This window comes from Rattus rattus, chromosome 1, assembly GCF_011064425.1.
Source record: "Rattus rattus isolate New Zealand chromosome 1, Rrattus_CSIRO_v1, whole genome shotgun sequence".
Classification (NCBI taxonomy): Eukaryota; Metazoa; Chordata; class Mammalia; order Rodentia; family Muridae; genus Rattus; species Rattus rattus.
This window is the reverse complement of record NC_046154.1, coordinates 101,490,552-101,515,772: the sequence shown is the minus strand read 5'-3', so window position 1 is coordinate 101,515,772 and position 25,221 is coordinate 101,490,552. Positions and strand designations below refer to the sequence as shown.

Below are 25,221 nucleotides of genomic sequence, written 5' to 3'. Positions count from 1 at the left end.
CAGTGAGTCAGGAAGTAGAGAGCCTGGACCACAAGTGGGCTCTGTCCAAAGAACCTTCCAAACAGCAGCACTACTCGGGAAAAAGTATTCAGATACCAAAGCCTTAGGACCCATTTATAATTTCAAATTTTCGTAAAGAGTAGGGATTTTCACTGGCTATAGTAACTCCCAATAGTTGATTGGTTTGTTTTGTATTTTATTTTTTGTAGTATTTCTTCTAGTTTATAAAATTTTTTTTTAACTTTTATTTCTTACTCACTTTTTACTTCCTGCTTACTGCCCTACCTACCTCCCAGTCACCCCCTCTCACAATTCCTCCCCCATCCCCTTCTCCTCTGAGTGGGTGGGGACACCCCTGGGTATCCTTCCACCCTGGCACATCAAGTCCTCTGGGAGGATAGGTTTCTCCACTCCCGCTGAGGCCAGACAAGGGAGCCCAGCTAGAGGACATGTCTCATGTACAGGCCACAGTTTCTGGGATAGCCCCTGCTCCCATGTTCAGGACCCACACGAAGATGAGGCTACACGTCTGCTGCATACTGTGTTCAGGGAGGCGTAGGTCCAGCCCATGTATGTTCTCCAGCTGGTAGTGGAGGAGGATACTTTTATGTCAGGTAGTTCAGTTCTCACACTAAAGTGCCTTTTGTTTTTTCTCTGCAGACTTTGAAGGGTGGCAGTGTTCAGGAGCAGTGGCTTACAGACTTACATTACTGCTTCAGTGTGTACATCAGCGGCCATCCCCAAGGGCCTAGTATATTGAATGCATTGTATTAAAGAAGCACCATGGGACCTCCTGTTTGAAATTAATTGTTCATGCACATTCATTTTATTTTGAAGAGAGACTGATGTAACAGATATTTGCCATTAAACTCAACTTTTAAAGAAGTTGTTCGTGAGCTTCCTTCTTACAAAAGTGGGAAAATAAGGTTTAAGAGTTCTTAGTGATCTCACACTGTTTGCCTGGATTAGCACATGATACAAGGACAGGCATTAGAACATTGTGAATTTCATAAAAGATAAATGTTTATAAGACATACAGTGATCTATGGTGCCTTCACTCACCAGTGAATCTTTGTGATCCTGTCTAGATAAAACTGTCTCCATAATTTTGAATATAATTTACTATACCAAAGTCAGTGTAATTAAATGACGTAAATTCCTGTCCTTTAGTGTTAGCACAGGAATGACCTGATGTTAGCTGCCTCTGTAAAAGTCCATAATCACTAGACTTTATTTAAGGCAAGTATTCTTAGAAAGCTAGAATGTGGGTTACTTTCACAAAAGAAATTGCATTTGGGGAAGGTTATTTTCTTCTGCAAGTTGGTCAGAATGCAAAGGGGAAGAGAAGCCAGAGTTGGTTGGCGCATTCTGCTGCAAACCTGTCTACCGACTTCTTGGTGCTGTGTTGTCACTGGTGCCTCTCAGCAGAGAAAGCCCCAGTCAGAGAGCACACAGCTGCAGCGCGTAGTCTTCCAGGGCCAATTTGGAAACTGAAAACTGTAAGGAAGCCACAGAATGTACTCCTCAGTTCCGCTCTAGTACAATGGCTGGTTTCTAATGCAAACACTAAGCCATGATTTTGATCTAAAATTTAAACTGTCTCTTGTGATGTTTGTCACACAGTATGTTCCAGGGAAGTAAAGAATTGAAGGTGGCCGCTGAGGCCCAGGTTTCCTAGGGTGAAGAGGCCAGGCCTGTGCAGGTTAGCTGTGAGAAATCCCGGCCCACGGCTCCTTTAGTGCACTGAGGAGCGTGGCAGTTTTCTTCTCCAGCCACGCCAGCTGAGGTGAGGCGCACAGCTCGGCGGTCTGTCCGCGCACTCTGCTCTGGTCCTTTTCAGTGCGTGCCAAGAGGAATGGAAAAGTGTGCTGGTAGGAGTACCCAGGAGAAAACGCCTGAACGCTGCCTTTGACCACATATGTCGGGTGATGAGGCCTTAGGTGTCCTGAGTAAGAGTTTACAGAGCAGAAGTCCACACTGGTTCTGATCTTCCTTCAGGCTCAAAGCTTTGGCTTGTTTTTTGATTGACTGGCTGGTTGCAGATTGTAAGAAAACTTCTTTGATCTTCCACTGCTGTCAAGATGTATAGACTGCAAACTGTTCACTGTTAAAAGCAAATGGATATTTATATTATTGATCTTAATGGGAGAGAGGAGTTGTTGGTGGCAAGATAAAAGGACCTGGGATGGGGCTATCTCTGGTGCCAGCGAGGCCCACATAAAGACGACTTTGTTCCTTACTTCGCTGATAGGTATCTCTTTAGAGCATAAAGCAGACTGGGAGATGTACATGGAAGCTAGATCTCGAGTGGGCGGGAGAGATAGTACCACATCTCTGCACGCCTTTCACATGGTACACATGATTTATACACATCTTAGAATCCTTTTGCCACATACTTTATAAGTCACCAGAAAAAAGATTTGACTGTTTGAAGAGTTTTAGGGATGACATACAGATAGGAATCTCTGGGGTTTTTGGTTTTTGTTTTGAGACTAGCCTAGGCTAGCTTTGAACTCATAACATTCCTGCCTCAGTCTCCTGATAGTTGGGATTACAGGCACTTAGGTATGCATGTTAACATTTCTTGAGGCCTGTGACCTTGGAGTAACACTTTAGGGTGCAACAGAAAACACTAGTCTTACACACAGTAACAAGTGACAGACCACAGAAATGGTGGGGAAACCTTTCTGCAGGCGGCTATATTTTACCCCGACTTCATATGTGTGGGAGATTAAGTATGAGATGTGAAGAGTTTGGGCAAAGGAGCGTACCTTCATCTTCCCTGATTTCAAATCTGCTTTTGGACGGTGGGCACTGTAACTGTCTTGAAGTTAGCTGTCATCTGCATCCCCCTCCACAGGTGGAGGCATATATTGGGTTCCTGCAGGGGTGCCGTTACCAGTAGCCACATGAGCCACGGTCGTCCCTCTTGCTAGTGGGGAGCTCGTCCTTTTAAAGAGCTGGGCACAGGTGGCTATGTTTCAGTAAAGAGCTAGGCTGCGATCCTGTGCATGATGGTGTGGTGTAGAAGACTGCAGAAAGCAGAGATTGCTTATTTGGGTCTCATGCATACAAAGCAGTGGTGCAAGGCTGCATCTTGGGATTTCCATCCTTTCTGCCTTTCTATGTGCAAAGCCTTAGGAGGGCACGTCCTCAGATTGGAAACGGCAACACGGACACTGCAAAGCCATTGTTAAAGAACTGAACAGCCTGCTGCGCAAAAGTCAGAAGACGCTCAGCCTCACTGAGTTCCTAAATAGAAAGGCAAGCTACAGTTCCGTCAGGTTAATGCTTTCCTTTGTGCTTCAATCATTTGTTCCATGTTTTAGCACCCGTGTATGTTCAGTTCACTGAAATGATTCGTAGACGTTTTTGTTTAACACGTATAGCCGAGTTAAACTTTAGCACCTATCTGACTGGCTTTATGCTTGCTTTGGGTGTGGTTGGACCTAACCTGTATTTCCTCAAATTTAGGGCTAGACAAAGATTCCATTTAATTTGATTTCAAATAGGTCAGAAATTTATAGGACTGCTTGCTTGTTATATGAAGTTTTAGAAACTTATTGTATGTACTTTAAGTTTAATATTGAATGTGTTTATTCAGTCTTTTTCTAAAAACCCATGCTGCTAAACATCTTCATGTTTAAGGACTCCTGGCAAATCTGGATTTGAGAGGAGAATGATCTGATTACCTGCTTTGTATTTTAATTTTAGCTAAATGCCATATATCTTGTAATATGTGACACTTCTGCTTTTGACATTTCTGGAGTCTGGTTTAAGGACAGTCTTACCACATCTGTGCCCCTTGATTCCTTTGAAAGTTTCTGACCACCCCATCTGCTACTTCGTGATCAGCCTGCCTTGTGTTACATCAATTACCTAACTCTTATTAAAGATTTTGCAGTAATTACTCTGCTTCTCCCCACCAAAAACTAAATGAATGCTAAAGTTCATGCTGACAGTCATTGTTCACCTTCCAGCTGCTCTCTGTTTCTGCGGGATGGCCCTGGAGAGCAGGGAGGGTGGGGGAGGACGTTGCCATAGCCACCTGTGAAGATAGGCCAGACCTGGCATTAGCTGCTGACAGCCCTGAACTTATCACCCACTCTTAATGCTGGCGTGAGGGAAGAGGGCCTGAGTAAAACTCACATTCCCTGTGTGGTTCCTGCGGGCGCCAGCGTGCTACAGAGTCTGAGTGGAATACGCTTTAATGTTTGTGGTGGGCTCCTGACTGGTGAGAGGAGGTTATTTAAAAATGTGACAGATTCCAACATATTCCTTTGAAGAAAGATAGTTATATGAAGAGTAGAAATGAGATCAATAATAAAATGGTTGCCATTTATTGATTATACTGGAGGTAATGTTAACCAGTTTTAGTTGTGAAAATCATTTGCCTCTTAAAGGTGTTGATGGCAGTGACTTGTGAAAGGGGAGTAAAAAGACATAACCCGAAGTCAAAGGATCATGGGAAAATTCATCCTGTGCTGTCTCCCCATGTGCTCTCCAACTGTAGTGGCTTCCTTACCTGAACTGAGATGAAGCACAGGAGGGACTTTGGGAGATTTGATGGGATGATGTACTTTCCCTTCCTGAGAACAACCTGCAATCAACCAACACATTAGTCACCTATCTGATTAAATGGCCGCCAGGACCTGACCCAGTTCTGAGTTCTGACTGAGGTGAGGGCTTGCAGGTGTCTGCCAAGCTAAGTCAGGCATGGTATGGAAATACTGGTTGATTTTTTTTTTTTTTCTGTTATCTGTAAAGTTTGGGACCAGAAATGCTTCGGATTTTGAAGGGTTTTGCTATTAGTTTGTGGTTGGTTTATTTGCTTTTGGTGTGTTTAACATGGACCTTTCTGGCTGAGCATCCCTAATCCAAAAGCCCAAAAGCTGAAATTACTCTGAATTGGGAGCTTACGTGATCACAGACAGGGTAGGCTGAAATGCTGTCAGACTTCTGGGGATGTCCTAAAGGTTCCTGGGCTGTGTTTATCGAGGAGCTGAGGACCAGACTGCAAGGACGCCTGACTGCTGATTTCTCTTGAGGGTCTTTCGTAGAGCCAGTTTACAACGGCTCATCTGTTAGACAGTGGCTGAGTCGTGGACATTTGCACAGGTGAGCAGCACCACGCTACCTCAGCATACAAATGGAAAAGCGACGTGGGTTCAGAAACCCAGGAGGTAGGTAATGTGAGGGGAGGGCCCAGGCAGAAGTCTGAGAGACTTAGGTGGTAAGGCTTTTAGTCCTAGAAGAGGGGCTCTTAGCATTAAAAACTAATAAAGCATCTCCTGGTACTATAAGTGAAGTATCTTCTAGAATCTGGGCGGAGGGCTATCCAATTAAGTCTTATTGCAGATTGTGGCATGACACTCAGGATCCCGAAGTGTTTGTTAAAAAGCGCCCAGAAGAATTCTTACCGTAGATCTGCCTGAGCACCGAGTGCCTGGCGGCCTTTGCGGCCGACGTGCCTTTGGATGGACTCTTCGATGTTCTGCTTACTGAGATGGACTTTGGGAACTTGAGCTCCAGTTCTCTCCTCCAAGCCTGGAGGAGCAGGGCTGCGCACAGTTGAGTACATCTGAGCACATCTCTGGCTCCAAGCTGCTTCAAATGCAGAAGCCGAGACAGGTGCTTCCTGAGCTGGTAGCTGGTGGGGTCACAGAGGACAGGGATTAAGACTGCACCAGGTAAGCTCCCGTCCCAGCGTCAACACTGTCGAATACTGAGAGACTGGAACTGGGTAAGTCCTGCCCCTCCAGCAGCCACAGGCCGAGACCAGCTGAGGAGGAAGAGCGGTGCCTGCACTGTGGGAGGGAGGTGTCCTGCAAGAGCCAGCGGCTGGATGTTTGGGGGCTTTTCCATGGCTGCTTGGCCTCCGTTGGGTTTAAAGGGGAGTAGGTGCTGACTAGCAGTGATGCATTCTAGGCAGCAGTGAAGGAGCATTTGTGTCTAAAAGATGTGGTCCAAGTACTGTGAGTTGGTTAGGGAAGGCGGTGCGGATGCTCTGGTGTAAGCAGCCAACATTATTAATCACATCATTACATTATTATTATACATTCCAGGCCCCCTCTTAAGGCTCAAGACCTGGGAAGGCAATCTTAGGGTGATAGCAAACCCTGGGGGTTCTGGCTTAGAACTGCTGACAGGTCTGCTCTGCCCACGGTGGGTGCACAGGGAGGGTCTTAGTAGAGTGGGAAAGCTTACTATGATGGCCCTGTTGGGAAGTGAAGCCTGTGTCACGAATGATGGCAGTGTTTACATTCAGTGTGTGGTGGTCTAGATCATAAGTACTTGCAAATTTAATGAGTAGGACTGTCTTGAACCACATAACAGAAAGTGTCATTAGTGTTCATCAGCATCTGTCTTACTATGATTTACAGGAGAGCAACCGGCCCCATGCCTGTGTGACAATACACCAAAGACAGGGTAACCTTTCCAAATCTTCCAAAAACAAACAAAACCAAAAAATCCTCCCTACTGGGCTTGGTGTAGGCCCTTCCTGCTTCCTCAAAGGCCGACTTCATGATTCTTAACTGTAGCGTCTCTTGACTGGGTAGTGCCACCCTCTGACAGGTCTGTTTCTTTTGGCTGAAATGCCAAGGATCTTCCCTGTTCTCTGCTCCACCTCACCAGGAAGCCCAGGCATTGGCTGGTGCTGGGAGCTTCAGCTTTCATCTGCATGTGAGCACCTGGGCACATGGAAGGGAGAGCGGGGCATATGGTCCTCAGCAGAGGAACAAGTCCCCCTCCCGTTTTCAAGGACATACCCCTGCTTGGGGTTAACTCTGTTCCTTTTTAACCACAAAATATAGTTTAACCACAAAAATAGTCCCTTTTAACCACAGGCTGTGGGTTCTTCCTACTGTCTAGCCCGTAGCTAATTTAGATCATTAAATGCCAGAGAAATGCTGGAAGAGTTGGCTCTGTGTTGTTAAAAATCAAGCATTTTTACATGGTCATTTTCCAACTTAGCTTGTTCATTACAGTTTTAATGTTTAAGAGTTTAGGGGCTGGAGAGATGGCTCAGTGGTTAAGATCACTGACTGCTCTTCCAGAGGTCTTGAGTTCAATTCCCAGCTACCACATGGTGGCTCACAACCATCTGGTGTGTCTGAAGACAGTGACAGTGTACATTAAATAAATAATAATAAAAACAATGGTCAAGTGTAAAACAGGGTTGGGGAGGGCTGGGGAGCTGGCCCAGCAGGTAAAGCGCTCGCCACTCAGGCGTGAGGACTCACTCACACTCCAGCGGCAGGGACGGCATGCCTGAAGCAGGCTGGCCAGCTCTGAATTCAGTTGAGAGTCTCTGCTCAACAAGCAAAGTGGAATATGGAGAAGGGCCATCTCCTCCTCATCTACATAAAACACCCTAAACACCGGCAGGTCTTAATTAAAATCACAACCCTAAGACTCATTTTTTTCTGGGCCTAAGGCTCTGTCCTCTCGTGCCACCTGTCTTCTAGCTGGCTATGTTCTTTACAAAGACAGCCTGCAGTTCATACATGAGGGCCAAGTCCTGTCCCCTTAGCCCTCACTGTCCATTAGGCTTGGTGCAGGACACTGCTCAAGGACACTACTTTGGGCTTCCGTTGTTACGCAGAGAATAGTTGAAGCTGTCACTAGGTCCTCAGTGTGGCTTCCCATGGGCTCTTTGAGAGTTATGTCCCACCCCAGCAGTGTAGCCCAAGAGGACCTGCCTAATCACCGGCACAGGTGGGTGTGCTCTGTGAGTCACTGTTCTCGGAGGAATGACTCTGGGCTGGTTTACTCTGGACACTTAGTGACAGGACCTGTCAACCTCTGGCTCTTCAAAGGAGTCTGAGGACAGACAGTCTGAGAAGAGACCTTTGGGCTAGGGAGCAGCTGTGGGGCCTGACAGGGTAGCCCTGCTGTTTTCAGCCAAGATGCTTAAAGCAAAGCTTACCTGGCAGGTGGCCAGTGTGTGTGCCATCATGGCTTCCCAAGTGGCCGAACAGTGGCTGTTCCCACCTGTGGCTTGGCAGGGGGTCACCACCTTAAAGTCAGTACTGGCACCTTCTGCCCCGGAATGTCGGTAAGCTGATGGATGTCCTTGTGCCCTGGTTTCCTCATTCGTGGAGGGGTGAGGACAGACCCCGCTCGTGGCATTGTGAGGATTTGGCCTGATAAATGCCGACTGTACTGACGAGGGCAGTGGTCGTACGGCTGCTGTACAAGTGTTGCCTGGTGTGAGTAGCACCCAGGCTTCCCTTCTCTCACCTCAGGGAGCACAGGGCACCTCTCTCCACTGCATTCTCATGGCTGCAGCAAACACTAGCAATGAAGGGGAAGCCTAGGATGTGGGCCAGCCCAGGGGCAAGTGCTACCATTACAGGCACAAGTCATTTTCCTGAGTGTCTAAGAACACAGACCGACTCTTGTCTTGACAGCCTCCTTGGGGTGGCTGGAACCACTGGAACAGATGGGAGCTGTCACAAGGGCTGCATCAGCACAAACCAGATGACTGGGCCTGGGTTACACAGTCTTTGGTGAGGTGTTCCCAGAGGCCTCTGTCTAGCTTGGTTGCTCTGCTCCCTGCTTCTACTGTTTCTTTCTGGCCCCTTCTTTTTCTCCTGAGGCCATGTTACACACAGCACAGAGTTCTTGGTGATCATTGTTTTGCCACCATTAGACCTCAGCATTAGAGGCTATGCAACCCTACTGAGCCCAGTGGGCCCCTGCCCTGTGCTGTCACCAAGGAAAGGCTTGATTTGGATAGAGGACACTACGGTGTGAGGGAGACTGAGAAACAAGAAAACCTGCCCCCACTCAAAGGTGTCAGTCTGCACATAGTCTCAGTCCTGTCGCATGGCCTCCACCCCAGCTTCTAGGCCACAACTCAGTCTGAGTGCGATGGTGGCTCCAACAGGTTTATATAGTCCATGCACAATCATGTGTTTCTAAGCACTGGTTTAGATATTTGAGAATGACTAATTCCCGAGTTCAAGATTAAGAAAAAACACTTGTGTGGAAGCAGTGCGATGACTGGACTGGTAAAGGCACCTGCCACCTCCCAGTGACCTGTATCTAATTCCCAAGATCCACATGCTAGAAGGAGAGTGCCAGCTCCCACAAGTTTTCATTACACACATGCTTGCACGCATGCGTGTGTGCGATAAATGTTAAAACATGTATTTTTAAAAGATCTTGTATATGGTGCACCAGAGTTAACAAAGCATACATTATCTCATCGTAGCAGCCTATCATAAACATTAGGTGCAAGGCTTGATAAACCCCACCTCCAAAATGGGAAAACTGAGGGCGGGGTGGTGGGGGAGGTGCAGAGATTTGCTTAAATCAGGTCATGTCAGAGCTGCAGTGAAAAGCTGGGTGGTGTGATTGCAAACCAGGGCTTCTCTTTACTGCCCTGTCCGGGCACGTTCCTGTACAGAACACTCCTTCATTTTACTCACACCATGTAAAGTGCGGGCAGGGAGAGGTATACAGGTCGTCAGGGAAAGGCTCCATCCAATCGCTCTCATCTGAAGACAGCACTCACTGTCTGAGCTAGCGCACACCAGACAGCACGGGGTGTCACAGTAGCACGTGCGGCCTACGGCAGCCCTGCTCTCCTACCTTCGCCAAGCTCGCTGGATGATGGCCGCCGCCTTGTTTTTTCTCCGAAACAGCTCCTTCCTGCTCCGTTCCCTCTGGATTATCAGCAGGCGCTGTTCTACGGGAAGAAGGTGGATATTCACACTCTGTCCAAGTGGGGGGCCGTGAGCCACATTGTTCTCTGGAGACGCACACACGTCCTCATAAAGCTTCCGGCATCCTGACCCCAGCTCTTCTGGGCTGAGTGGCACATCCGAGGAGACCCCTCCTACAAGCTTGTCCTGGGTCACCTTGTTTCTTGGTGTGTCATGGTGGACAGAACTCTGATCAGCACGGGCAACTTCCGCCTTGGCACTGCCAGGCCGGCTGGACCCAGCGGGGGAGCACCTGTCTCTGAGCTGATGGGTGCGTCTTTTCTGGGACGCACCTCTGGACCTGGGCGCCCCGTCCTGTCTCTTGCTGGGTTTCCGGGGGCGGTCCCGCTGGGAAGCACTTGTAATGGCAGGGCTGGAGTCCTCTCCTTTCTCGGCAGGCCCCGCTGACCCAGTGGACACGGGCTGCCTGGCTCTGCTTGGGCCCTGCTCACACCGCTGGTGTTCGCCATTGGTCTCACCTCTGCACTTCTCCGCAGAGGATGTTCCCTGATGCCTGTAGCTATCACCATCCTCGCAGGATCTGGGGTGCACGCCGGCAGAGGCGCCTCTGCAGTGCTCCCTGGGGGATTCTTGGGTAGACATGGAAAAAGAATAATAGTCAGTGTATGAAACTCCCAGGCGAGGGCAGCTCTATGCATTTATTCACCCGAGAGATGCAGACGCGTCCATTAGCATCACAGTAACCATGGCAATGTGATCAGGACAAAACTCTTCTAACAACCTGATGGGCTAGGCAGCCTGAAAGCATCCTGTCACTCCCTGGAATAGCAGGGACATCCTTTTAGAGGCCTCCCATTGCCTTTCAGGAAATAAAAATTGAAAGGCAGAAGGACAAGGGTGTAAGCTGGCCTGTCCGCAGTGAAGCGGGTAAGGGCGGTATTACGGTTTACCTGGCTGTGTTAAAGCCTTGTAGGCAGGATGTTAACAGGAGTGAAGACCTATGGTTACCTATTGGAAGTAACCATCCACATTAAAGTGTGCTCGCCAGCACTAGGAGATGAAGATGTGTCTCAACCCAGACTCTAAGTGAGTCAAGTCTCTCTTGTGACCCTGAAACCAGTCTTGTATTCCATGTGGGTTTGGTGTGCATTTCTTAACCATACGAGACATGAATGTACAAACTGGTTTCAGCATGGGTTATCCCAAGATGTCCTACAAAAGCATATGCAATATTGCTTTCGTGTGACTTGTCCTCAGCTAAGCCTGCATACACAGAGGGTGTCTTCTGAGGATGATATCACAGTCAAAAAGTATAAAATGCACAAAGGAGCCATCTGCCTTGAACAATAAGTGATGTACACAGGGCAGGATCAGGTCTCTTGGAAGTTGGGTAAACACACGTGAGCTCAAAAATATGCCAAAGATATGTTTGAAAAAGAAAGTGAATGTGACACATAAAATAGGAAATGCATTCTCAGTGCAGCAGGGTCAGCATCAGGAAGGAACTTCTGCTTTTGGAACGCAGAGCTGACTCGTGCTCCGCTGAGGACACGGAGTTCAGAGTAAGTGATAGCATGCACAGGACGGGCTGAGCCAGCCAGGCAGAAGTATAACAGCCGACTCCAGGAGCCTCTTGTAAGCAGTGATGAAGACAGCCCTGGGGCCACAGATCCCAAGGTCTGGAGGTCAGTCTTTCAGCCTAGAACCTGCTAAGAAGTGTTCTTTGGGAGACCCTGGACAGCCATGTCTAAGGAGACAAGGAGACAAGGAGACCGGCAGCAGCCTGACGTGTGCAGTGTCTGAGCTCTGGGGATGGGACCGCGGGCATCTTGAATTGCTAGTTCTCACACTGTCAGGCTTGAATATCAGCTTAGGCTTCAAGTTCCTTCCACAGCTTTTTTTTTTTTTTTTATTGAGTATTTCTTATATACATTTTGAGTGTTATTCTTTCACAGTTTTTTATATCAGTGTTCAATTCTCGGCCAGAAATATATAGGCTCAGGAGTTAAGTCAGCAGAGCGAGTGAGAACAAGTATATGCATATACAGAGATATATGAGATTACATATTATAAACAAGTACCATTTGCATGAGAATATACTGTAATGGTTTGAATGAGAAGGCTTCCATATGCTCAAATATTTGAACGCTTTGTCCCCAGTTTAGGAAAGGTTAAGAGGTGTAGCCTTGTTGGAGAAGGCATGTTACTGAGAGTGGGCTTAGAGCTCTCAGAAGGCCACCCCATGCCCAGTTAGCTCTCTCTCCGCTCTGGCACCCAAGCCTGTCTGCCTGCTGTCATGCTCCCATCACCAGGGCCATGGACTCGCTGTCTGAAACCATAAGCCTCAGTAAACTGTTGTTTAAGTTGCCTTGGTCATGGAGTCTATTCATAGTGTGTCACAGCACTGGGTCCCTGGAGGAGGAGTCAACTTAGTAGCAATGTGATTAAAGGACAATGTGCTTATCAGAAACTGCGGAAGTCCCAGGCGGGAGGCCACCATCGTCTCTGTCCAGTCCGCAGCATACCTGCCTGGCTTTGCAGTGTCATTATGGAAGGGCACGTTAGAAAAAGGCTGGTGTGCACTGCCCTATCCCGTGCAGTTACACGGAGTCAGGTACACATCAGCGAGTGGCCCTCGGCCTTGGCTGCTAATTCTCCACAGCTGGGACTGCGGGCTCCAGAGTCTGCTGAACGAAGAGTGAATGACGGAGCGGCCTGAGCGGAAGCGCATCTGTTAGGGCACCCAGTGGAGACTTCAGTCTCAGGGCTGACACTGGGTTTTACTTCTGGATAGTTTACCCAACTACTTCCTCGATTACCTTTGTAGTGCCAGGCGCCCTGTGAGGTCCTGATGACACTGTTGCTGCTGTCAGAGAATGTGCTGGGGTGCTGGGGGCCACCCCCACTTCTGTATTGACATTGCACAAGCCTGTGCAATGTGACTGTGTGTCATCCACTCAGAGGAGGAATTGCACTTTACTTTCAAGAGTGGAGCACAAGTGTTGTGAATGTTCTAGAGTGTACTCTCAGGCCTTACTTCTGCCTTCTCCTTGGGCTCTGATGAAGATGTTGTGCACCTGAGGCTCCCAAGAGCTCTGAGGCCCCTCGGCCATCAGCAGCATTCACCAGACATATGAAAGAGGCCATTTTGGCTTCCTGCCCCGTCAACCCTGCCTCTAGCGCCTAGTGAGGGAGCCCAGGTGACACAGACTAGACTAGCCAGACTAGAGACTGCAGAATTAACCCTCAGCATTTCAAGAAACAGAACTGCTCCTTTAAGCCACTTGGATTTGGGGTAACCACAAACAATAACCACATAGGAATGGAACCCTCAGAAAGGCGCTGCCCTAACAGAGGACCTGACACTGACTTTGGGACTGGCTGAGCAGAAACTGCTAGGGCAACGAAGAGGCTGCAGTGAGGCTGGGAGAGAGAGCAGGGAGGAACTGTCGCTGGGGTCTGGAGAGGGGTAAACCTTGTTATTCAGGACTCGGTCCCTACAATAACTTAAGAGGCAGGACACTACCGGGTGAACTCGGAGAGGCTGCTCAGGTGGTCTCCTGATGGAAGGAAGAAACACTGACTGCCTTAAAGTCGAAGGTGGGTTTCGGGGATTGAACCCTCAGGTCCTCAGGCTTGCAGGCAGACTTACAAGGTTTGTAGCTCTGCCTGGCTTCTATGTTACATTAAGTAATTGCTGTTGGTTGGTTTGGATTCCTTCCTTTCTAATCAGCCCCACTAAGAGCAAAGGTAGAATTTGTAGTGTGACCTTGTCTTTATTTTCTGTTGGTTCATCCGCATACATAGCGGAAGGAAAAAGATCCCTACGAAATGTCCTCTAACCTCCAGATGTGTACCATCTCACACACACCACACACACACGCGCGCGCTCTAAATTAATGCAAGTTCACTTAATCATGAATGCATATAACAAGCATGGATTTACTTACTGGATTTCAAAATAAAAACTATATTATATTTGGGAAAAAGTCTCAATAAAGGGAAATAAGTACAAATAAACAAACAAAAAAGCTACAGATGCTGAGGGGTGGGGAGAAAGGGCTATAAAGAATGAACTGTAAACAGAATTTACAGAAAAAAAAAAAAGCAAAAAACCAAAACCAAAGATCTCAGGATGTGCTGGGTAAGAAAAGAAAACTAGAACATTTTATCCCGAGACCTGGAGTCTCAGAGAGAGAGAGAGAGAGAGAGAGGGGGAGAGAGAGAGAGAGAGAGAGAGAGAGAGAGAGAGAGAGAGAGTGTGTGTCTTGGGATAAAGATCAAGCCCAAAGCGTGGCAGCACTGCCCTTATTGGGACCTCAAAAATATTTGAAATGGAACATTTGAGATTTCCAAGGCTCTTAGAGCATCCTCTCCGAGAATTATGAGGCACACAGGAAGCCTGTTTGGGAAAGAAGTATGGATGTGGTTTTCAGGACATGAAATGAACCTTTCATAGAGTGACTTCCTGAGAGACTCACATCACAGAGGTCACCATGAGTCTTAAATGGGAAGACAGTTTAAAATACAGAAAGCCCAGAGAGTCCATTTTCTAAAGGCAGGAACAGGCTGAGAAAGCCACTCTGCTTCAGCCTGGAGCTGTTTCTTAGGAAAGGGAAGGACTGCTCAAGAGTAGGGCACAGGGAGCCGCTAAGGAGTCAGGAGGGCAGGGCCTGGTGATCCGATGGGCAGGCTTTCTGAATTGCTATGGGCTGGGCCTCCCACTCTGCCTGGACAAGACCATCGGCTGTGCTGGTCTGGTCTCACATGACTGATGTGACTCAGGCATGTGAGATCATAGACAAGGCATCTTCACGATTGGTCCCACATGGGACCCTTCAGCACACCCGGACTTCGAGCGTGATGCGATTGTTGGGATGGGAGTTTGGTCGGAGATAGGAGTAAGATTCCTTCTCATGCAAGCTGTGACCCAAATGGAGACGTGACTACTTAATGGCCAGAAGTTCCTCTCTTCCCAGGGCGTACAAAGTGGGAGCTTCAGTCTGGGATGCCTCATAACTCTTGATGATCAACACGGCGTGGCACGTGCATTCTACAGCTTGTTTCTCCAAGGTCTTGCAGCTTCTGCCTTTGTTTCCTGAGAACACTATGTAGGGTGTCAGCCTAGCTTGCTGATGGATGGAAGGACATATAACAAAGTCATGGAATTCCCAGTGATAGCACTGGTGGCCAGACAAGTGAGGCAGCCTATCTGAGACTGTGCAATTCAACCTGCTCTCCCTTGAGGAACTGATAAACCACAGGATCCTGGGAAATGATGACTTGGTCGTCTAAGCAACTCAGTTTTAGTGTGGAGTGTCACAGGCAGTAGACGACACCAGCAGCCCTGTGTTTACACACCTTGCAGTCTGTGGGAAACGTAGACAAGAATGCCCGTAATAACAGCGAGGGTAAATTTCAGAATTGGGGTGGCTGGGACAGGGTGGGCACAGAACGTGGAGGTGCGGCCTTGTTTACAGAAGTGATGTGGCTGTGCTAAAGAAGCACTTTTTATTTATACAGAAATGCCATCTGCAAGGCCCTAAGAACTCAGACTTCAACATGGCTGCCGTATCACGGGCACCTGGCTAATGCCAGCTGAAAGAATCAGTGAGTGAACAGACCCCCACACGACTACCATGGGGACACACTGACACTGCAGTGGACAATGGAACCCCAGAAACGTTTAGGAAGTTATGGATGGTTAGATTAGAAACTTGGCTTAATACAGATGCTGGTCACTAAAGATCTGTGGGTCATGGGCTAGAATAAACCCTAGATTGTTTTATTTCTACCCAGAACTACCTTGTGGGGCAAACAGTATACTCCCAAGCCCTAAGTGACAGTGAGATTGCAGTTTTCAAATGACTCATACTAAGATACTGTTTGCTTTTTAATAAGACCCTATCAGCAGTTGCCTGTAGATTTGGGGAGTCTCTCACCACTCTAATTTAGAAGAATAGTTCAAAGTCCTGAAACTGCTTTGCGCATATCCTGTGGTCATGGTGAATACCCACTTTCCTTCTAGAGTGGGACTTGTGTGTCACTAAGCAAGTGTACTTCTGTGTAAAATCATGGAGTCCTAGGCTTTCCTGGAAGACAAAAGGTTGTGGAACTGTTCATTACAATTTACATCTGAAATAACTCTGTGTGTGTGTGTGTGTGTGTGTGTGTGTGTGTGTGTGTGTGTGTGTGTGTAGGTGTGACTCCCCCAGGAGAGATCTTCTAGAAGCCGGCTTCTGGTTTCCTCTGGCCTTTGTGTGGAGAAACTTTGCTGACTTTGCGCTGGGTATTGTAACTGTAGATCATAGCCCTGAGTACAATTATACTCCGGAACTGACGAAACTAAAGAGTCCTGGGGACTCTTGACACCAAAAACACTACAAATAGGATAAATCAGAAACCCACGGTAAGACCTATCGACCTATTGAAAGATAACGAAGCATCTTGGAAACAGAGGAATGGCATGCTACCCGGGAATGTTCCTGAGGAAGACCGTGGTGAGTTCCTTATCTAGGAGTCCAGAAGAAAGTGCCCTAATATGATAAAAACAATGACCAAGGATGGGGTCTAGGTCTGGCTGATTGACTCCTTGAGAATGTGATAACAGCAAACTCAAAAAGGCGGGGAGGGATGCCAAGATTATGTTGTGGATAGACCTGAAGAGAAAGGTCTTCAATCAAAAGGAGAATGATAAGAATAGGGATGATCTTAGAGCATCAGGAAGAAGAGAGAACAACTGAAGGACAGAAATACGAACATCTAAAATAGCCTTTTTTCATGATTTTATAAATTATATTTGGTGACCATTTCAGTAACAAAATGGTAACAGCTGATCTTCACCAATGATTCTATTTGAAGATTTATTTTTAATTTTTTATTATATATTTCTTTACTTACATTTCAAAGGTTATTCCCCTTCCTGGTTTCCTGTCCATAAGCCCCCCATTCCCTCCCCTCCCTTCCCCCTCCCTTATACATCCCCCTTATTGCCCTCCCTCATATTCCCTGCACTGGGGGTCCAACCTTGGCCAGACCAAGGGCTTTCCCTTCCACTGGTGCCCCAACAAGGCTATTCTCTGCTACCTATGCAGTTGGAGCCCTGGGTCAGTCCATGTATAGTCTTTCGGTAGTGGTTTAGTCCCTGGAAGTTCTGGTTGGTTGGCATTGTTGTTCTTATGGGGTTGCAAGCTCCTTCAGCTCTTTCAATCCTTCCTCTAATTCCCACCAAGGGGATCCTGTTCTCAGTTCAGTGGTTTGCTGCTAGCATTGACCTCTGTATTGGACATGCTCTGGATGTGTCTCTCAGGAGAGATCTATATCCGGTTCCTTTCCACATGCATTTTTTAGCTTCATCTATCTTATCTAGTTTTGGTGGCTGTATATATATATATATATATGGGCCACATGTGTGTCAGGCTCTGAATGGCCGTTCCTTGAGTCGCTGCTCTAAACTTTGCTTCCATATCCCCTCCTATGGATACTTTTCCCCCTTTTAAGAAGGAGTGGGAGCATCTGCATTTTGGTCATCCTTCTTGAGCTCCCTGTGGTCTGTAGATTGCATGTTGGGTAATTTGAGCTTTTTGGCTAAGTGTGTCCGTGGGGTGGGGGTAAGTAAATGCGAGTGCAAGCACAGAGCCAGAAGACGGAGTCAGCAATTCTGCAGATGGAGATACAAGCAACCTGGTGCGGGCGGTCCCAGCAAGGACAGTTAAAAGTGGCACAGCAGCCTAATCGAGAGAGTCGCTTCGACACTTTGCTCAGTGGTAACATGGTGAAGTCAGCGTACTGAACCAAGTCACCTGAGTAACATCCAGAGCCACAGAACCAGACAAAAGCAATATGCTCAAACGCACCACAAGTCAGTTCGGATAGAAGCCTAAAAATGTTCTAGTGAACTATAGCGAGGCAAGGAGAAGACTGAGAGCCAACGGAAACAACACAGACCACACTGTGGCAACCTCAGTGCTACTGTGATGACCACCAAGCAAAAGGCCCAGTCCATGGGCTGTCGTCTGAGAGCACAGTCCAACTTACCACTCGGCTTTCTGGAGGCTGTTCCCTGAAGGTCTGAGGAACAATCCCTGTGGGAGGCTCTGCCTGGACATCGGCCTGCAGGCCTGCCCTGCTCTGGGTCGGGGCTCTGGACTGTGTGGCTAGCAGGTGGCTGTTTGCTAGGGGCTGTGCTGTGCCTGCTGGGCTCATTCTGGGGGCTGGGTGGACAGGGGAGGACTTGGGGCCTGGGAGGATCTGTGTCCGGCTGTCCTTTCTGTTCAGCTTCCTTCCGCTTGTTTTCCTCCTCCCGCTTCCTGGAAACAAAGCCAAAGGAGAGGAGAAGGTCAAACAAGCCTCACCTGCTTGAGAGAATCAAGGTGGACTGAAACGTCGAGAGGAGCTACCACACCACAGGATGGTTATGGAATGCACTTTCTGGGGGGTGGGCTTCTTCTCTAAATAGAATAGCAGCCACCTCCTTGGACCAGGCCTTATAGAATGTAGCCTAGAATCATCACACAGATCAGTCTGCACTGCCGAGATAGATACACCTAACCCGGTTACCAGTCTGCGTCTGTGTGGTTTACAGATTCTGCTTTTCCTGGAGCTAACAGAAACCCCACGTCTTCTCCTTCAGCTTCAGAGAGCTCAGCAGAATGCCACTAAGGACCACAGTCACAGGGACTGCCTTGAATCTGCTCTACTTACAAAACAGACCATGACAAACAGAAACGATGACATGGAAAACTGCAGACAGCTCCGGCCAAGGAGCCAAGCAGAAGCCCTTTCAAGTGAGGCCTCTGTGGTGATCTTCCAAAGCCAGGTACCATCAGTGCAGTGGCGGCTCTGCTCAGTCTGTGGGTGTGGCAGGAGAGGCCAGGTCTAGAGACCAGCAGCAGGGAAAGGCAAGTCCGTCAACAGTCCCAGAGAGCTGGCTCAGGCCAGGAACAGAGAGCGGCTCTGGGCAGGACCTATTTGATCACTGCGACTAACCGTAGGGATCCCAAGGGAAAGAAGGAGGATCCTAACATTCTCCGAGGCTCTTCTCTATGGGCACTGAGGACACAGGATGAAGACTAGGCCTCGGGTCCACCTTGGGTAGAATTTTCTGCCCAGGAGGGGACAGCTAAGAGAAGAGAAACCTAGCCTATCATTGAAGAACTACTGGTGTGCCTACATAAACGTGGTGCATCCTGTGGTGAGGAATCCCTTGTCCTGCCTCCAGCACTGACGTGAGCAGGTGCCTGGTAGGCAGAGAGGGAGGAGCCTGGCCTGGTGTGCTGTGCTGACACCAGTGTATCGACTCCCAGATTAGACTGGTCCTCACACCCAGCGAGACAATCTGGTCACTACTTACGAGTCCATTAAATTACAGTGCTGAGGGAGTGGTCAAGAGAAGCCATGCTGGAGGGTTTGGAAACAAGCTAAATTCCTCTTCCTAGGGTCCTTCTGTGTGGAATGACTTTGACTGGGAGCCCACTGGTCTCATCACAGAGAACTGGCCGGGTGGCTGGGATACGTCCTGCTTTGATTGGCTCTGGTTTTGCTCTACCTCTGCCAACTGCTGACCTTGAGTGTTTGCTGCTGCTGCTAGAGACTAGCCTACAGCTGTCATAACCGAGGGCTGGGTCCACACAGATGCTAGTAAAGGGGCTACCGAGTGGGCAGTATGGCACGTGGGTTACACTTCAGGAGGTGGAGACATCTGGGTGGCTGCAGTTCTGCAGAGGCAGGGAGGGGGCCTGGCTCCTCACGTGGTGCAGATGACTGTGTGGCTTTGAGGGAATGGTGTTGGGTATTTCCACAGACACAAGTATGGTGGCATCCATGGATCTTCATGACAATAAGAAGGGCTCACAATTGATACATAAGATTTTATTTTTTGAGCAGTCATTTCTTTCTAGAAACCAAATATCTCTACTTAATTTAAGAAGCCAAAATGCAGCCGGGGGCAAGCTCTGTTACCACAGGCCTTCCTGGGCCTCCAATGAGGTCGGCTGCACTGACAAGAGGACAGGTGGTCTGACAAAGGAATGGGACTTGTAAACATCAATGAGGCTGCTTTCTGGAGGCTTCTCTGGAGAAGAGATGTGTTTATTTTTGTAGAACTAAATAACGAGAATTAGAAGGCGTGACATATTCATGAGGGTATTTAACTCAGCCTCAGGTGCAAGAATATGATTTTTTTAAATGAAATGCTTTTTTAAATTAAAACTTCCAGGTGTCACAGATAACAAAGGTATACATCTGTGCTCTTCCCAGATCTGGCAGGGGTAAGACTTGTCAGCACCTTGGGTCTCAAAGGGGGAAGAAATGACAATTTCCATCTTCCAGCGCATCGCTGGTCCTCGTCTTGTTGCTCTGTAAACCTGCCAGGGTCTGACTTGTTCATGAGTAACAACATGCAGGGCTGGAGAACCAAATGCACGCACAAAGAACTCCCCCAGTACACTGTGAGGATAAGGGGCCTGTAAATACATGGGCTGCCTTGAGTAGGACAAGTTAAAGTGCCACAGAGACTCACAGCTCGGGATGGAAAACATCCATGAGTGTCTGCTCTGTGACAGTTCATCTAGACTCTCAGCTTGACAAGATTAAAAATAGCCTAGGTCAATAAAGCACACCCAGAGTGTGCCTATGATGGTGGTTTTGAGAGACAGATCCTCAGGCCTCTAGTAATGAATGGATAAATCTCTTGGTGATTGTGCTGTAGAGAGGTGCGAGGCAGAGGCGGGGCCTGGCTTGAGGAAGTGGTCACTGGAGGCGGGCTTCTGAAGCCCTTCCTGTTTCCTTTCCTTGCTCTTTGGCTGCCACATTGTGAGCTTTGTGTGCTACCCTGACCTCCCCCCCAGGAAGGGTAGGCACCACTGAGACCTTGAGTTAAAATCTTTCTTCCTTTAGTTGTTTCTGTCAGTCATTTTGGTAACAGTAGCAGAGAGGTAACGAATTCACAGTCCAGTGCTTCCATGTGACAAAGGGGGAAGGAAATTAAGGCATAGAAGGCATGTCCAATGTAGCCACTGGGCTGTGTCCCAGGATAGCTATGGATGTGGTCAAACACACATGTGCCTGACAACGTCATGTCACAATCTCAGAAGGTTGGGTAGAGGGGCATGCTATGCAAGCCTGATCACCTGAGTTGAATCCCACAAACCCACATGAAGGTAGGAAGACAGGACTGATCCCACAAAGTCGTCCTCTGACCTCCACATATGTGCCAAGATGTTTGCACCTACACCCATACCATGTACACACAGGATATGGGGGAAAGACTGTACACTTCTATAGAGGCCAAATGACTTCTAAGAGGGGATCTCAGAACCACTGCAGGGGCACTTACTGAATATTTATTTATTGAATTCTTACCATACACCACACATGGTAAGATATGACACAAGACACACAGTCCCTGCTCTTAAGGAGCTGACAGCTGAGGTGGGGAACCAGATCCACATCCTCCTGTAGACAGGGAGGGAGATCTGTCTAAAGGGATTAGTGCTACATCTGAGGTGTCTATGCAGAGATCAGGAGATGCAGGAGGCAGACACTAATTAGACAAAGACAGGAAAGGACTCCTTATGAAGACTGTCAAAACAGGAGAGGAGGGAAGGAAGAGGTTATTCCAGGCAGGGGCTGGGGGGGAGACCATGAGCAAAGACTTGCAAGCCAGCTCTCACTCGGTCTTTGACTTAGAAGACATTTCAGGGGCCAGTGCTTTCTGCGATTTAAGTTCCCTTTGATAATGCCCTGTAGAGATGACAACTGAACCCCTGCTGGAAAGTTTCTAGTGAGAGGAGCTGATTACTGCTTGAGATGGAGCAGGCTTGGCTGTAACCTTTCCTGTTGCTGTTGCTTGGTTTCCGGCGTCTGTCAGAGTCTATCTATTCATTGTCTCCAAGTAGCAGGTAGAGTAGTATTTGGTCTTTAACTTCCTCCCCAGGGAATAAGACGTTGTGTGTCTGGGACCTTTGGCTTACAGAATGTTAGTGTTGGAAGGGCCTCGGATATCATTCAGTCCAGTTACAAGAAAATCTTTTGATAATGAGAGAAAAGAGCTGTAGCTCCTCTTTGCTAAAATGGAAATATGCTCTTGACATGTGAAAAGCTGTATAAGGTCCTAAGGTATTCCTAGAACCTTGGAGGCCATGTGATTAAGGAAACTTCTTTTTGTTTTCTGATGGGAGATCGAGGCTCTGAGGAGTTAGGCTGCACAGAGGAGACCACAGAAGTAACTCCTCATGGATTAGGATGACTTTGTGAGCAAGACGGTGAAATGCTCGCCCCTGAAGAAGTGGGGATGCTCAGGAAGTAGGCTGCAACACGATCTGTGATCTATTATAGAACCAAAGGATGTTTGGAGGAAGTGGGGTGTCATGAGCACCCCTCAGAGTTGGTTTGTGAGGAAATATGCAGGCATCTGTCTTTGACTTTGAGGGATAGATTCGAGGAAAATACCCCTGGAGGCTAGAGAGAAGGGTCAGCGGTGTGCACTGATCTTGCAGAGGGACTGAGTTTGGTTCCCTCACAACTGCAGGTCACTCTGATGCTCTACCGACTGAGCTAGCCGGGCTTTTTGCAGGTAACTCTAAACCTAGGGGGATCCTATGCCTCTCTGGTCTCCACAGGTAACTGCACTCACATGCACATATTCAGACACAGCCACACATACATGCATGTGGTTAAACATGACTTAGCAAAAAAGAAGTGTCAGACACTGATGGAATGTGCTGTCTTTGGAGAGACAAAATTCTCCGTCATTTGATTTCTTGAGGACACAGAACTCCTTATACTGGGCAGGCAGTCTGGACTTACTGTGTAACTCTACAAGGCCATCTCAGTCTCGTACTAGCCAGAAGGAAGCCCAGGTTTCTCAGTGGGGTCAGTGAGGAAGAAGAGAAAGTTTGAGATAGTTGACCATCGAGTCTGAAGGTGTGTGGGCATTGGAGTAGAGACAAAAAGAGACCTGGAGACAATACTGGTATTCAAGAGCAAAATGTGGTGTTCAAGTGGTCCAATAGGATGGTAGCAAATGCCCAATGGGCAGATGAAGAGAGAGGATCAGAGTTCCAGGAGGTAATGTGGGAGACTGATTAAGAGGTTTTCTAGACAGATGATCTAATTAAAAATAATAATAATAAAAATTTGAGACAGGGTCTCTAGCTATGTTGCTTAGACAGATCTTGAAGCCCTGTGTAGGAGGAATGAGTCAGCATATCCTGACTGGCGGCCCAGAATGGTCCACGCATGCGCAACAGCTGCATCCGCGTCTTACAACCTTAAGATCTATCTGACACATGGTGACAAATGACGACGGGCGCATGACCTGGCCAGCCAATCAGATGGTGCCAGCTACAGGACGCAAGGTGTCATGGACCAATGGGGCACAGGTGGAGGGTATAAAGGCACACCCAAAACTCCACACAAGTTAGTCTGCTTCTGCCTCTCACCTGACTCCGGGAGTCTGTGTGGCTGACTCTGTACCTTCTTATCACCTGTCCCCAGGACCATCCAGAGGGATGTGTGGAGATGATACAAATCAAAAGACAGAGGAAGGACGAGTAAGAGAGATGAGAGTGAAATAAAATCCTGTAAACAGGAGGCTTCAAGGAAGACAAGTGATTGACATAGACAAGGTCTGCCTGAGTCTGGTTCCACTCTGTGCTCTGGCGGGTAAATTGTACTGTTTATTCTGGCAGCAATGTAAGTAAGCAGTGCCCTATGAGTTATAAAGTGCTTCTAAGTGAGTATGGGCATTTCTTGGCTAGGACTTTCTACAATACTTCTTAGGGAATATATCTGTAATCTTGCTTCTCCCAACTTCTCCACCATGAATTACAGATCACTTTCCTTCATGTTTAATGAGTCCCTTTCACTTGCTCACTTCACAAAGGTGATTCCTGACATCCAAACATGGTTAAATGAGAAGTGGGCATGAGATAATACACGTGCCTGGAACAGCCTCATCAAAAACGCAGCAGCAGAATGCTGGGTTTTATTTCTTAAAGCAAAATCTCAAAGACAAGTCAAACAATGACTTGGGCTTTAAGCAATAACATTCGGGAGTTAAAGAGAGACAACTGAGAGCAATCGTTAAGAGCTTCTCCTGGGGTCTACCTAGTGATGAGTGCAGGGGTGGGGTACCTAGTGATGAGTGCAGGGGTGGGGTCTACCTAGGATGAGTGCAGGGGTGGGGTCCACACCAGGATGAGTGCAGGGGTGGGGGTCTACCTAGTGATGAGTGCAGGGATGGGGTCCACACCAGGATGAGTGCAGGGGTGGGGTCTACCTAGTGATGAGTGCAGGGGTGGGGTCCACACCAGGATGAGTGCAGGGGTGGGGTCTACCTAGTGATGAGTGCAGGGGTGGGGTCCACACCAGGATGAGTGCAGGGTGGGGTCCACACCAGGATGAGTGCAAGGGTGGGGGTCTACCTAGTAATGAGTACAGGGATGAGGTCCACACCAGGATGAGTGCAGGGGTGGGGGTCACCTAGTGATGAGTGCAGGGATGGGGTCCACACCAGGATGAGTGCAGGGGTGGGGTCTACCTAGTGATGAGTGCAGGGGTGGGGTCCACACCAGGATGAGTGCAGGGGTGGGGTCTACCTAGTGATGAGTGCAGGGGTGGGGTCCACACCAGGATGAGTGCAGGGGTGGGGTCCACACCAGGATGAGTGCAGGGGTGGGGGGTCTACCTAGTGATGAGTACAGGGATGGGGTCCACACCAGGATGAGTGCAGGGGTGGGGTCTACCTAGTGATGAGTGCAGGGGTGGGGTCTACCTAGTGATGAGTGCAGGGGTGGGGTCCACACCAGGATGAGTGCAGGGGTGGGGGTCCACACCGGGATGAGTGCAGGGGTGGGGTCCACACCAGGATGAGTGCAGGGGTGGGGTCCACACCAGGATGAGTGAGGGGTGGGGTGAGGGCAGGGGTGGGGACCTAGTGATGAGTGCAGGGGTGGGGCCCACACCAGGATGAGGGCAGGGGTGGGGTCTACCTAGTGATGAGTGCAGGGGTGGGGTCCACACCAGGATGAGTGCAGGGGTGGGGTCCACGCAAGGATGAGTTGGGGAGTGTCTAAGAGGACGAGTGAGGGAGGTGACGGTTGAATGTTAGGGATTCTACTTTTCAACACTGACACCAGTAAGGGAATGTCTGTAAGTGAGGAACAACAGTAGACACTGCAGCTTCCCAAGTTTAAGTTGCAGTAGGATCACAATCAAGCCCAGCTGCCATTTAAAAGAGTTCCTAAATGTTAGCTTCCAAAGCTACACATTAAAAGCAAAGAGGCTCTTTCTTCTACTGTGGAGGACCTCACTGGAATAACAATGAGGGAGTGGGTCTGGCATTTTCTAAATCTCCTTGCTGTTTCAAGCCTCTGGCCTAGGATACCAAAGTACATGTTGGGAAAGACAGAACTGTAAAGCACAAGGTGCCGATGGTCTAAACCCGTGGTCCCTCTGGGAGAGGGAGACGAGGCTTCCCGTGCAGACCTGGGAGTCTCTGACCCTGGAAGGATGCCCCAGATCAGGTAGTCTACTAGAGAGGGAC

General features: G+C 48.5%; 2 protein-coding genes across 4 annotated transcripts in view; one reads left to right on the top strand and one right to left on the bottom strand.

Annotated features, from left to right (window-relative positions):
* Positions 1–885, top strand: part of Tex10 (testis expressed 10) — a 38,886-nt gene extending 38,001 nt beyond the window's left edge. For all 3 annotated transcript variants that reach the window (XM_032904325.1, XM_032904333.1, XM_032904339.1), the window contains one exon: positions 661–885. In XM_032904325.1, the coding sequence (XP_032760216.1) occupies positions 661–774 (114 nt within the window). In that variant the 3' untranslated portion in view covers positions 775–885. The remainder of the gene's footprint in view (positions 1–660) is intronic.
* Positions 811–25,221, bottom strand: part of Invs (inversin) — a 139,528-nt gene continuing 115,117 nt past the window's right edge. The window contains exons 13-17 of the mRNA XM_032904362.1: positions 17,712–17,983; positions 9,601–10,303; positions 5,421–5,650; positions 4,526–4,600; positions 811–2,104 (exon numbers count right to left, since the gene is read on the bottom strand). Coding sequence (XP_032760253.1) covers positions 2,001–2,104; positions 4,526–4,600; positions 5,421–5,650; positions 9,601–10,303; positions 17,712–17,983 — 1,384 coding nt within the window. The 3' untranslated portion in view covers positions 811–2,000. The remainder of the gene's footprint in view (positions 2,105–4,525; positions 4,601–5,420; positions 5,651–9,600; positions 10,304–17,711; positions 17,984–25,221) is intronic.